The 12,373-nt window shown below is 50.7% G+C and overlaps 1 protein-coding gene across 3 annotated transcripts in view; it reads right to left on the bottom strand.

Moving 5' to 3' along the window:
* Positions 1-3,517: 3,517 nt before the first annotated feature.
* Positions 3,518-12,373, bottom strand: part of PAIP2B (poly(A) binding protein interacting protein 2B) — a 43,627-nt gene continuing 34,771 nt past the window's right edge. For 2 of the 3 annotated variants that reach the window (XM_078852617.1, XM_078852616.1), the window contains 2 exons: positions 7,196-7,372; positions 3,518-6,353 (listed from right to left, as the gene is read on the bottom strand). In XM_078852617.1, coding sequence (XP_078708743.1) covers positions 6,294-6,353; positions 7,196-7,372 — 237 coding nt within the window. In that variant the 3' untranslated portion in view covers positions 3,518-6,293. Of the gene's footprint in view, positions 6,580-7,195; positions 7,373-12,373 lie in introns of all 3 variants that reach the window. The other variant, XM_078852618.1, reaches the window with a different exon arrangement.

Below are 12,373 nucleotides of genomic sequence, written 5' to 3'. Positions count from 1 at the left end.
AAATGCAGATGTATTCATCTACAACCAAAGAATGCAGGCCATTTTTACATGATGGGAGACTCTATCCTGGGAAGCAGGGACTCTGAGGAAGGTTTGGGGTCATGGTGAATAACCAGCAATTTCCCAATGTGATGCTAAAGGGGCTAATCCGAACCTCGGATACACAAACTGGAATCTTGAGGAGCAAAGAGGTTATTTGACCTCCGTATCTGGCACTGGTGCAGCCACGCTTGGAATCCTGGGCCCAGTTCTGGGGTCCACAATTAAAGGGTGTTGATACATTGGGGAGGGCTCAGAGAAGAGCCACGAGAATGACTAAAAGATTAGAAAACCTACCCTATCGTGATAGACGCAAGGAGCTCAATCAGTTTAGCTTTACAAATAGAAGGTTATGGGGTGATACTTCCAATTGATAAGGACCTACACAGGGAACAAATACTTGACAATGGGCTCTTCAATCTAGCAGAGAAAGGTCTAACATGGTCCAGGGGCTGGATGTTGAAGCTAGACAGACTAGAAATAAGGCATACATTTTTAAAGGCAGGAGTAATTAACCATTGCAACAATACCAAGGGTTGCGGTAGATTCTCCATCACTGGCGATTTTTAAATCAATATGGAATTTTTTTCAAAAGGTCTATTCTAGGGATCATTGTGGGGCTGGTCTCTGGCCTGTGCTGTACTGGAGGCCAGCCTAGATGCTCACAATGGATCCTTCTGGCCTTGGAATCTAGGAATCTTCCCTTTCCTTCCGCACAGCAGAAACCACCCGCCACAGCTCTAGGCACTGGGCAGACAGGCAAAGCTTCCTCCGGGAGCATGGCTTGGCGCTGCTGTTTATTCAACAGTTTCCTCTGGCCCCCCGTTTTGCAAATGGAAGAAATGGATAAAGAAAACAGGGCAGGTTTTTCTCATTCATCTTCCTGGGATGGTGAACTGCCAGCAGCGTTGAAGCTTTTCCAGTTCTTATATAGAAAGGAGGTGCAACAGCTCTCTTCTCTTAATTGGTTGTACCGTATTTGAATTAAATGTGTCCCCAACAACCCCCAGACTTGAGAAAAGATCATTTCCCTTTGCAGTAGATCAGGACTTACTTGGTACTGGGGACATCATCTAGCTGCCTAAAGACACAAAAAAAGAATTTTTAACAGTGTTCTCCCCCCCCGTTTTAAAAATATAAAACTTCCCTTTAGCCACTGTAAGGCAAAGAAAACCCATTTTCTTCCCTTTCCAGATCACCTTTAAAATCTAGACCTGCCCAGGGTCCGTTTCTGTTAGGGACCCAGGACGCGGAGGGACGACTTCCTAGTCAGACTTCCTGCTTGAGCCTGCTCTAGCGAACACCCATGTGGTTGTGATAGGGCCACAACTCCGGCCCCCCTGAGCGCAAAGATCAGTGTTTAAGACCCAGAAAATGCATCCACGACCGGGCTCAGGAGGCGCAACCATGATAAACAGGAAATCCCAACAAGTCGCTGCAGCCGCTCGCTTTCCCTTCCCAACGGCCCGGCGTTGATGTCGACAGGCCTGCAGGGAACTAGCCTCACTGCATCCACATCTGGATTTGCACAAGTGGCCCCCCAGAACAGACTTCCTAAAGCTGCACCCCAGGTAGTAGGTCTTCATTCTGCAGACCAGCTTTGAGCCGAGCACCTGAAAGGCATGGAAGCACAGGGGTGACTTTAAGCATGTGACTTCGGTGGGACCCCGCGTGAAGTACTTGGCGGAATTAAGGCCTCTGGGCGTAATGCCACCTCTGTCCTGGTGAGGGTGCACAGTGCCGGCACTCCCGTGACTCCTGCAGTGCGGCTCTTCCCTCCAGCGAGGCTCCCCAGCTCTCAGCATCTCCTCGTTCTTAAAATAATTGCAACCCTTACCTTGATCATCATTAAGTAAATTATGAGTAATACTCAGGGCTGGTGTGGGGGGCTCCAGCAAAGCTAAGTTACATGCTTCAGCCCAAGCCCTGCTGTGGGTGGGGTGGGGGGGAAGGGAGACACTGAAGCCCAAGCCCTGCAGTGCGGGGAGAGAACAGAGGGACTGAAGCATCTAACTTCGCTATGGCGGGCCCCCGGGGAATTGCCCTGTGCGCCACTCCCTAATGCCGGCCCTGCAGTTGTGATGCCCCTAAACCCAGCCCGCGATCCTCCCCCGATTAAGTAACCACCTGCTTTACCGAGCAGTGGGGGGCGGGGGGGAGATTAGGGAAACAGGCCCGTGGCAGCGTGCTGCTGAAAAGCCAGCGGATAGGATAGAGTGGGCAGACACGACATCCTGCTGCTGGTGTGTCGAGTCACAGCAGCCCCGTTTGGAAATCCCCACCAGGCTGTAACAATGTTCAGAGAACTCTGAACGCTCTGCTTGAATCTGCAAGGCCCAGGTGCAGGTCCACAGACACTGGGCGGGGCCGTGGCGATCAGACCCACGAACTCCCCCATGGACAGCGCAAGCCTCAACCACGTGAGCCAACAGGGAAAGGCCCAGCTACCCCTCAGAACTTGTTACACACAACAGGAGAACGGCCAGACTGGGTCAGACCAAACGTCCATCTAGCCCCATCTCCTGTCTTCCGACAGTGGCCGACACCAGGTGCCCCTGTGGGAATGAACAGAACAGGGAATCAAGTGATCCATCCCCTGTTGCTCATTCCCAGCTTCTGGCAAACAGAGGCTAGTGACACCATCCCTGCCCAGCCTGGCTAATAGCCATAGATGGACCTATCCTCCATGAACTTATCTAGGTCTTTTTTGAACCCTGTTAGAGTCTTGGCCTTCACAACATCCTCTGGCAAAGAGTTCCACAGGTTGACTGTGCGTTGTGTGAAGAAATACTTCCTTTCGTGTTTTAAACCTGCTGCCTATTCATTTAATTTGGTGACCCCTAGTTCCTGTGTTATGAGGAGTAAATAACACTTCCTTATTTACTTGCTCTACACCAGTCATGATTTTATAGACTTCAGTCATATCCCCCCTTAGTCACCTCTTTTCCAAACTGAAAGGTGCCAGTCTTATTAATTGCTCCTCCTAGGGAAGCTGTTCCATACCCCTAATCCCTTTTCTGAACCTTTTCCAATTCTAATATATCTTTTTTGAGATGGGGCAACCACATCTGCACGCAGTATTCGAGATGTGGGCGTACCATGGATTTATATAGAGGCAATAGACTATTTTGCCTACCCCTTTCCTAATGATTCCCAACATTCTGCTTGCTTTTTTGACAGCCGCTGCACATTGAGTGGATGTTTTCAGAGAACTCTCCACAATGACTCCAAGGTCTCTTTCTTGAGTGGTAGCAACTAATTTAGACCCCGTCATTTTATACATATAGTTGGGATTATGCTTTCCAATGTGCATTACTTTACATTTATTAACACTGAATTATGGGTGTCTTTTCCATAACGAGGACTTGTGAAAGAACAAGTTGACACAAGGCATCCTACTGGGATCTTGATGTTTGTGGGAGTTGCCCATGGATTAGGAGCTTACCCGGCCCTTAGAAAGATCTATGAACTGCACTGCACAACTCCAAAAAGATTTATTTTTAATAATGCGTATCTTAAAAATGTACAGCACGTCATCAGAAAGTGTTTTCAAAAGTCAGAAAGAAGCCAGAGCAAGGTGGTGGTGGGGAATTGAGAACTCAACCAGTGATACAAAAGAAGTTTGACCTGTATGCCCACCCTTACCACTCCCGCACAGTCACGTGGACATTATTCTCTCATGGCAGTGGAATCCACGCTGACCCAGAAGACTGGGCTGTTCCAAAGGGCAGCTGGGATTTGAACATTTTTGTTCCCGTGCCACAGTCCATTCATAGCTAGATGCGTAGCAAGGCGTGCGCTCTGGCTCCAGATAATGGAAAAAACCCTTTTAGATGGGGCAACAGAAAGTAGGCACTAAAGGCAACGGTTGTACCCAAGAACAGGAGGACACAACACAACCAGGCCCAATCCTGCCACTATGTAGCAATATTCATACAGGTACCTGCAGACTTCAGTAAGACTCCAGTTTGAGCCACTTCCGATCCTGGGTGAAGTTTGCAAGGGAGTTTAGTGCTGGTTGAAGGCGTCAGCCCGACAGCCACGGAGATTGGATCTCTCAGTTTAATCCCAAAGCAGGTCCCATACAGAGAGCAACAATGCCATGTGCTTCGACTATGCCGTAAGGGGTAGTCATGCTCCATGGATCCTTCTTCTAAGATTGTCAACAGGCGCGATGGGGTTTGCCAGGTCAGTGGGAACCAGCCTGAGAACCTCACTCACTTCACATAGGCCAGTGGGCAGCTCTCTGATGTCATTAAATTTCCAGCCCAGGTGAGATCTGAAAGGACTCCAGAATCCCCATTGCCAATCTAATGAAAAAGTTCCAAGGGACGATATAAAAAGCTGCAGCAGGGAGAGGAGATTAAAAACCTGGTCGCACTCTGAAGCTGGGTGTTTGTGGCCTGTGTTGTACATGGACAAAGCAGAGAACCCCAGTCTACTTCACCAAGGCCAGATGTAGTAAAAAAAGCAAGCGTCAGCCAAGGCAACCTCACTGAGAGACAGCTGGGTCCACCTGGCGCGGAGGTTGCAGACCTTGGTTCCCAGAAGGAGGAAGCCACCAACCTCCCAGAAGATGGTTTAAAACCCAAAGAGGCTGGGGCTCTGCTTTGGGGAAGCTGAAGCCTGGATCCTGGCCTCCTGCTGCAAGAGGAGATGGCTCCGGCTTGGCACAGAGGAGAGGGAAGCTGTGAGCGTGTCTGTTACAAATGGAGCTGGGCCTGCGGTTTACCAGCTCATGTGAAAATTCCTGGTATCTGCTTCTAGAGAGAGCTTGATCCTGCAGGCCCTCCGTCAGCCCAAGGACAAGGTGGTGGGCAATGCCTCCTAAAAGCTGCTCCCTCACCTTTATGCTGAAGGTTCCCCAGCCTTCCATACGGCCCCAGCAAGTCCATCTGACAGCTCACAGGGGACTTGCTCTTCCCACTCCTCCAGACTAGTCTGAGGCTGGAAATCCCTTCCTGTTACAGGAGGTTCCTGTGTTTCCCAGACCATGTGTCTAACCGTGGCTTGGAGGGCTTCAGAAGTGACATCAACTCCTGCAACCCAGGATGCTTTTAATCTCTAAATACCTGGATGCCTAAATTCTGAGGGGACCGTACCACTGCTGAGACACTCCCCCAAGCCCAATGGTTAAATCCCGAACCATGGGACCATTCAGAAACACTGGTTGACAATATGGGCAGAGTGTCCTGCTCCCAGCTGGTTCCCACAGGTGTCCTGGAGTCTCTGGTTTGTTTGCCAACAATTCTCATCAGCTCAAAGCATTCGTTATCAAAAGCCAAATTTGCCTCCACACCCACCGAGCATCTCACATGGCAAGAGGCAAATTGTGGGGCACAAGTCAGGACATCAAGCCAGGCCCTTCCTGTCTGGGGAAGGTGATGACCAGCAGCCCCAATGCTTCTCTCAAGCCAGGGAAGCATTCTCATGAGACACTCGGGCATGCCCAGGGAGCAGACAGACCACACTCCAAATAGCCAGGGCCTGATCTTACAAGCTGCTGAGTATCTTCTTCTAAGGGGAGCACTGCACCGTACAGGATGGGGCCCATAAGGAGCGCACCAGACGTGGATGGATCGTTCTCCTCTCCAAGGAGGGTTTGCCATGTGAGCTGGAACACAACTCCCCATAGAGCCGTTCAGCAGCATGCTGGGGAGTGGGGAGCATTTTAGTTCCCTTTGGGTTTGTTTTTTGTTTACGCCAAAAGGTGGGTCACTTTGCCTAGTGATTTGTAAACAGCAGATGCTGGAGGTTTCAGAGGGGCAGCCTGCAGCACTGAATAAGCCCAAGAACAGAAACAAAAAGCCAAGGCGAATGGACATTCTGTAGAAGGAGCCATTTCCCCAGTGGTCGCTTGGCCTCTTGCCAATCTGATCTCCCTGGCTTGAGAACTTCCACCAACAAGAAAAGCAGGCCGGACTTCTCTCCTGGTCTGCAGAGAGTTACCCAGTCTAGGGGTCGGTGCACGCAAAGGAAGGGCGTTTGTTGTGCTTCCAGAGGAAAGCTGGGAAATCCAGCAAGCTGGAAGGATTTGCATCGCAGCCTCATTACGCTTCAGCTTTTCTGAAATCCCTGCTGAATGGAAATATGAAGCGTACCCAATCCGGATCCTTCCCCAAGCCCCACCCTTCCCCACAGCATTTCCTGGCATGCTGTGGATGGGAAGGAGAGCAGGAAACCTGCTTTCAAAAATGGCCTCTGCTAGCTGGTTTGAAGCACACACCTGGACTTGGCTGTCGATGGAGTAGCAGTCACAAGATAAGCCCGCAGGGCTCCGAGTCCCAGAAAGCCGCCTGCCCAAACAAGAGATGCTATAAAGGAAAAACAAAAAGGTACCCGATAAGCTTATAGAGCAAGATTTCCCTGCATCGCGGCGACTCCATTCACGTGCCGAGTTCAACTCTAGCCTGGATCCTATCCCACCCCCCTCTCCCACTCCAAAAGCCAGGGACACAGTCTGTTCAAAGTTTGCCTGAAGGTTCAGTACTTCACTCCAGGAACAAACTCCTTGGCGTCGGGGTTCAAGTTGCTTTTGCTCTGAAATGGAGAAAAGGGAGATGGATCATTCCTCTCACCGTGCATTTCTCTCCACCTCACCCCCCTCTCCTCCTCTCTACCCAGAGATCTGGCTACTTAAGATGCCATGTAATGGGAACTGATGCAGAGCATCTCCCCTGCCCCCAGTCTGTGCTGCAGGATGATAACACCCACAGGCCCCTGCAAGGCCCCACAATCAGCAGTGTTTTCCAGATCAGGAAATCCCAGTACAGATCATCTCAGATGCCTGGGGTTACCCAAGTGATGGGCATAGCTCATTGGTATGACAACCAGCCACCCCGCCTCCTGCAGACCCAGGGGAAGCCCTGCAGAACGTAACCCCTCAGACATACCAAGCTGGGATGGTTACTCCTGGCCTGTGGGACCGTCATGGAAGGAAATGGGGACTCATCAACCCTGAGGGGGGTGTATCCTCACCATGCAGTGCATGCGAATCCCACCAGTGCTAGTGAGGATTACACAATGGCTCAGTAAACCCCACCAGCGAGAAGTGCTCTGCCCTCATTGGTGCTCCCCACCCTGAGACAGGGCCCTGCTGAGGGTAGGGAAATCCCCAGGGACCACTACCGCACACAACCTGCTCCCAGATCTTTACCAAAATATCCTCTGAACTGCAACTGTCGCCCACCGAGAGGCCATTCAGCTGCTGCTGCAGCTGCCCGATGCCCTGGGGCAGGTCGCGTGATGGAATGAACCAGTCCTGGTCCTCTTCATCCAGCATCTCCTGGAAACAGCGGTCAAGGAAGTCCTGCTCCTGCAGCTCCTCCTCCACCTGGCCAGGAAGGGGAAAGAACCATCAGGGCTGAGGGTCGAACGCCACCTGCCTGAGTGCACCCAGCATGCTCAGCACAGTATGTGCTCCCGGGGAGGGGTCAGACGAGATGATCACAGTGGTCCCTTCTGGCCTGGAAATCTATGAATGAGAGTACATCTCCCTATGCCCTGGAGAAAAGCTGTGGGATGGACACTTTAGGAACATAGGTGTGGCAAAGCCATGCCACGCTGAGACATGCTTTTACCATGCCGGAGCCACGGTTTAATCCTGGACTAAGATCTGGCCGTGCCGGAGGCAGGTTCTTAACACCTTTGAAAATTAAACTTGGGGGCTTACGTAGCTGGCCTGAAAGTGACTGGCCCAAAGCCCACCCAACAGGTGGGTGATAGAGCCAGAAACAGAACCCAGGAGTCCTGGTGGCGAGGCAAAGCCATGTGTAAACATGGCCCTTAGGGTGCACCGACCGTGTCAGAGGGACCGTGAACGGCAAGCAGCAGTCAGTTCAGAAGGGAGCACTACAACTTTGGGTCCATCTACACGCCCCACCTAAACTTGCCAGCACGGCACTCCCTGCCACAGCCACGGTGCACATGTTCAAGCAGAGCTTGCTCATCGCATGCGTCGAATTGGGCATCCAAGCCAATTAGAGGACTGTGACAGTGGAGGTTAGGGTGTAATGTGGATGGGGCTCAAAGCAGGAACCCCAACCTTTGCAAGGCATTAGCCCTGGGAAGGCAATAGGATTCTACAGCTTTGCCTTCAATTGCTTGTTTGCTTCAGTCTGCACCGGCCTATTATTAACACGCACTACAAGACGGAGCGTTTTGGACAATTACTGTAGAACGCTGGGAGGGAGTGTGCTCTAGTGGCAAGAGTAGCTGCCAAGGAGCCAGGACTCCTGGGTTCCATCTTTGGCTCTGCCACCAACCTGTCGGGTGGGCTTTGGTCAAGTCACAGGTTTCAAAGCTGGGGACCTAAGCAGTTGGCCTGAGTCTCAAAAGGCACTAAGGACCCGCAGCTCAGTGGAGTATAGGCTGCCGCTCCAGTCTCCTATCTGTGCCTCAGTGAAGTCCACATGGACCACTCATGGGACCAGTGGCTCTTCACGAGAACGAGGGCCCAACTGGCTCACGACGACCCTGTGGGCGACACCTGGGAGCACTCAAGTGCTCCAAGTGGCAGCCCTGTAGCTAATTGGCAATGGAGCAGCTGAGCTAGATAGAGGCTGCTCAAGCTGTATAAAGAGGGGCACAAAGGATCTCTCTAGAGAGACCCAGCAGCTGCTGCAGGCTGGAAGGAGCCCACAGGAGACAGAGCAGGCCTCTGTGAATGAGGGCTCAGAGTGCAGGGTGAGACCCAGAGAGAACTGCCAGGGTCCCCCAGGAAGGGGGACAGTGGCACGGCTCCTGTCATCAGGTTCTGGGGGGAGGAGAGGGCACTGGCCTACAGCATCCTAGAGGGGGAAACCGGCTTCTGGGAAGGGAAAGGAAGGAGAGGTCAAGTGAGAAGAAATCCATGGGGAGCTGAGTAGACTCCTATGGGGGAAGTCCTGAAACAGGGCTCCTACGGGGGAGCAGGGCGACCCCAGGGCAAACTGCCAGAGACCCTGCAGATAGCAGGCAGCATGGGCAATCCGGCTGCAGAAGTAGCTATTAGTTTGGCCCACAAGGGGCAGAGGAAAAACTACTTGGATTTGTTAGGATTTTCACTTGGACCTTTCTGTTACTCCGGAAGGGGACTGAACTTTTGACTTGGCTGGACGGCTGACACCTGGAAGACCCGGCGAGAGGCAGGCGGTCAGCATGAGGTGCCGGAGAGCAGTGCTCTTAGCAGCTTCGCACCTGGACACAAGGGGCACACTATGGGTGGAGGGTACACTACCTTTCAGGCCCCTTTCTGTCTCTAGCGCAGCTCAGCTCCAGGGTTCAGTGGAACATTAGATTTGCACAGAAGTGACAAAACCCACTGCAGAAGTAGCTCAGCCTGTCACTTTTGGTGTCATCCCACAGGGCAGCTCAGATAAACATTCCCACTCTGTGTGCAGGGAATAAGAAGTGAGACTCTTGGAGTTTGCTCTGGGAGCGGTCCATCAAAGAACACATAATCATTCGTTAAACCACACCAGCAGTGTGTTTATGCCGACACGTGGTGGCAGGCTACTCCTACGGAGTGCACGCTGGAGAAGAGGGAACTCCTCCACTGGGGCTCAAGCTCTCCAACACAGCCAGATGGTGGAGGTTCACTGGTGGTCTAGAGCAGAGATCCACCAGCCACAGCAGGAATTGAGGACAAAAAACGTAACTGCAGATATTCAAAATCAGGAGGTAGAAGGATTGAAACACAGAGGATGTTTTCAGAGAACTATCCACCATGACTCCAAGGTCTCTTTCTTGAGTGGAAACAGCTAATTTAGACCCCATCATTTTATATGTATAGTTGGGATTATGTTTTCCAAGGTGCATTACTTTCCATTTATCACCATTGAATTTCACCTGCCACTTGGTAGCCCAACCACCCAGTTTTGGGAGATCCCTTTGCTACTCTTCACTGTCAGCTTTGGACTTAACTATCTTAAGTAATTTTGTAATATCAGCAGATTTTGCCAGCTCACAGTTTACACCCCTTTTTCCAGATCATACTGGGTTTTCTGTTTTCCCAGCCTCTCTGATCACCCCCACGCTCCTGGTCAGGGGGTCGGTAGTATATTCCTACTGCTATGTTCTTATTGTTTAAGCATGGAATTTCTATCCTTAGAGATTCCATGGTACAGTTTGATTTATTTAAGATTTTTACTGTATTTGACTCTGATTTCTTTCACATACAATGCCACTCCCCCACCAGCACGACCTACTCTGTTATTCCTATATATTTTGTACTTTGGTATGACTGTGTCCCATTGATTACCACTGTTTCACCAAGTTTCTGTGATGCCTATTATATCAATATCCTCATTTAACACCAAGCACTCAAGTTCACCTGTCTTAATATTTAATCTTATTACATTTGTATATAAGCACTTATAAATTTGTCAATACTTAGTTGTCTGCCTTGATGTGATATAAGTGAGTGGGACTCTTTTTTGGTCTGACTGTTTTTCTTCAGCTCCTACCTTATCAACTTCTATCCTCCCTCTTTACTAGGATGTAGTACTTCCCACCCCAAAGGAAGTCTATGTCCAAACTGCATGCTCCTCTGTACCTGTTGGCTTTCCCCTAGCCCTTAGTTTAAAGACTCCTCAATGACCTTTTCAATTTTACATGCCACAACTTGATTCCATTTTGGTTTAGGTGGAGCCCATCCTTCCTGTGTAAGCTCCCCCTTTCCCAAAAGGCCCCCCAGTTCCTAATAAACCTAAAACCCTCCTCCCTACACCAATGTCTCTCATCCATGCAGTGAGATACTGCAGTTCTACTCTAGAACTGGAAGCATTTCAGAGACTGCTACCATGGAGGTCCTGGACTTTCATCTCTTACCTAGCAGCCTAAATTTAGCCTCCCATGACCTCTCTACCACCTTTCCCTATGTCATGGATACCTACGTGTACCATAAGAACATAAGAATGGCCCTACTGGGTCAGACTAAAGGTCCATCTAGCCCAGTATCTTGTCTTCCGACAGCGGCCAATGCCAGGTGCCCCAGAGGGAACAAACAGAACAGGGAATCATCAAGTGATCCATCCCGTCGCTCATTCCCAGCTTCTGGCAAACAGAGGCTAGGGACACCATCTCTGCCCATCCTGGCTAATAGCCATTGATGGACCTATCCTCCATGAATTTACCTAGTTCTTTTTTTAACCCTGTTATGGTCTTGGCCATGACAAGTGGCTCCTCCCCAGCACTGCACACAAGTATGTTTAGATGTCTTAAGAGGTCTGCAACCTTCACACCTGGCAGGCAATTCACCACTTGGTTCTCCTGGCCTTCACAAACCCAGCTATCTATGTTTCTAATAACCAAAGCCCTCATGACTATTACCTGTCTCTTCCCAATAACTGGAGTCCCCTCCTCTGGAGGGATATCCTCAATGCGAGGACACGGTGACACCATCTGAAAGGAGGGTCCTAACTATGAGATTGTTTTCCTCCATTCCAGCTTAATGTTCTCCTTCTGAGACATTCATCCTTCTCAACAGCCCAGCGGTTGTCAGAGTGGGGATGGGGCTGCTCTGCCATGTCCCTAAAAGTCTCCTCTGTGCACCTCACTGTCTCCCATCGCTCCTCCAGTTCAGCCACTCTGGTCTCCAGAGCCCATAGTTGGTCTCTGAAGGCCAGGAGCTACCTGCACTGAATGCACACGTATGCCACAATCGCGCATGCAGCATTCAGCGCAATAAACCGGATATCCTCCCCTGCCCACACTCTGCTGCTGGACTTCTGCCGGCATTCTTTTTACTCTGCTCCTTGAGGTCTTCAAACTACAATTTGAGGACTTCAATAGCACAGATATAGGTGTGAGGTCTTTTTTAGGAGTGGTGGGTGAAATTCTGTGGCCTGCATTGTGCAGGAGGTCAGACTAGATGATCATAATGGTCCCTTCTGACCTAAATATCTATGAATCTATGAATCTACTCTTGTAGGACTTTTTTGTTTTTGTTCTTCAGTAGGGGTGAGAAGTGACATCGGTCTAAGTTTAGAGAATGTTTGTTAGGTGCCTCTCGCACACACACACACACACACACACCCTCAAACTCCTGCGCAAAAGTCTCCTGTTTGCTAGCTCCTCTCGTTGCTTAGGAGCTGGTTTCTTAAACCCCTCTTCTCCCTGAGCAGCCCCATCCCCGGCAAGGGATCCTAAACAGATCAGGGATCTAAGGACAGCAGGCTAGAGCCTCCTTAGGAGCTCTCAGCCTTAGGTAGCAGGCCCCCACGCTCAGCACACAGTCCCCTCAAGCAGACCACACTCCAGCGAGGCACAGCAAGCGAGCAATAGAATCCCTCTGCTCTGCTCCACACCACAGCTTGCATCTTCTCCTGCCGTCCACCCATACATGGAAAGGCTT

Source organism: Lepidochelys kempii, chromosome 4 (genome assembly GCF_965140285.1).
Source record: "Lepidochelys kempii isolate rLepKem1 chromosome 4, rLepKem1.hap1, whole genome shotgun sequence".
Lineage (NCBI taxonomy): Eukaryota > Metazoa > Chordata > Testudines > Cheloniidae > Lepidochelys > Lepidochelys kempii.
The sequence above is the reverse complement of the archived record's forward strand: the minus strand, read 5'-3'. Positions and strand labels throughout refer to the sequence as shown.